Source organism: Cariama cristata, unplaced genomic scaffold (genome assembly GCF_000690535.1).
Source record: "Cariama cristata isolate BGI_N322 unplaced genomic scaffold, ASM69053v1 scaffold9374, whole genome shotgun sequence".
NCBI lineage: Eukaryota > Metazoa > Chordata > Aves > Cariamiformes > Cariamidae > Cariama > Cariama cristata.
The window spans coordinates 244-1,323 of NW_009613490.1; the positions used below are offsets into that span (position 1 = coordinate 244).

Here is a 1,080-nt window from a genome sequence, read left to right on the forward strand (position 1 = left end):
GCTTTGTGCAAACCCGCATGGGCTTCGTGTCCGTCGGCTGCACCGAGTCAGCACTTCAGGATCATTTTTTTTTTTCTCCTTAATGTCTTTTTAGCAAGACAAGGCCCCAGGTGGTGGTTATGGATTCTGAAGTACATCAGCTTTTAAAGTAAAAAAAAAAAATATTGCTTTGTCTCCCCATCTCTTGTTCCCTTGTGTCCGTACAAGAACGTAGCTCAGAAATTGCCAGAGGTATCAAAGCCCGGCCGTGGCAGGAGAGCTGGCCGCTCTTGGCAGTGAATGTCAGCAGCATGTGCCGTCAGGACTATGCAGTTTGACAGGGAGTGTTGGGGAGGACAAGCTGTATTAGCACAGTCACGGTTTCTGAGGTGGCCCGGCAAACGCTTTATCCTGGACTGTGTTTTCAGTGAAACCCATTTCCTGAAAGGTCCTGCTGCAGCCATTGACAGCAGTTTGGACTTCTCCATCGCACTCGGTGGTGATGAGTCTGACGACATCAAGTGGAAAGAGTATACCTGCCATAAGATTTTTATAGTGCATATCTGCGTGTCAGGGAGGGTAAACAAAACGTACAAGTGGTTAATTCTGAAGGATTTTTATTTCCCAATCCTATCACTGCAGGTGATAAAAACATTAATTTTGGTTTAGTCTGTAAAGTCGGAGCAGACCTTTCAGTATCACTTAAACGCAGGATTATCGTAAGTCTGTAGCAGTCTTTTTGTAATGGTTAGGCATTCCTTCCAGTTGTAGCTTCCCGTGAAGTTGTCGTAAAATCTGCATATTTGCGCTAGATGGGCATGGGGAGTCTGTATGCTACTCTCCAGAAAAATGCAACCTGCTTCAGTGTCATATCTTCATCTCCTTTTAGGCAATATGGTATTTAGGGTGACCATTGTAGTACAACTTCGACATTCTCAAGTACAAAAATAGACTAAAAATAAATAGAATATGAAGTTGGTGACTAACTTTTCAATGGGTGTTGATGGTGGACAGAGTTAAAGAAGCAGGTCTCTGCACCCGTTGAGCTAGCAGAGCTGAGATCTAAAAAGAAATACAATTCACAGAGACGGAAGATCAGCA

General features: G+C 43.9%; 1 protein-coding gene across 1 annotated transcript in view; it reads left to right on the top strand.

The window, feature by feature from the left end:
* The first annotated feature begins 306 nt into the window (after positions 1-306).
* GAN (gigaxonin) overlaps positions 307-1,080 on the top strand; it is a 26,911-nt gene continuing 26,137 nt past the window's right edge. Inside the window, exon 1 of the mRNA XM_009699049.1 lies at positions 307-558. Coding sequence (XP_009697351.1) covers positions 307-558 — 252 coding nt within the window. The remainder of the gene's footprint in view (positions 559-1,080) is intronic.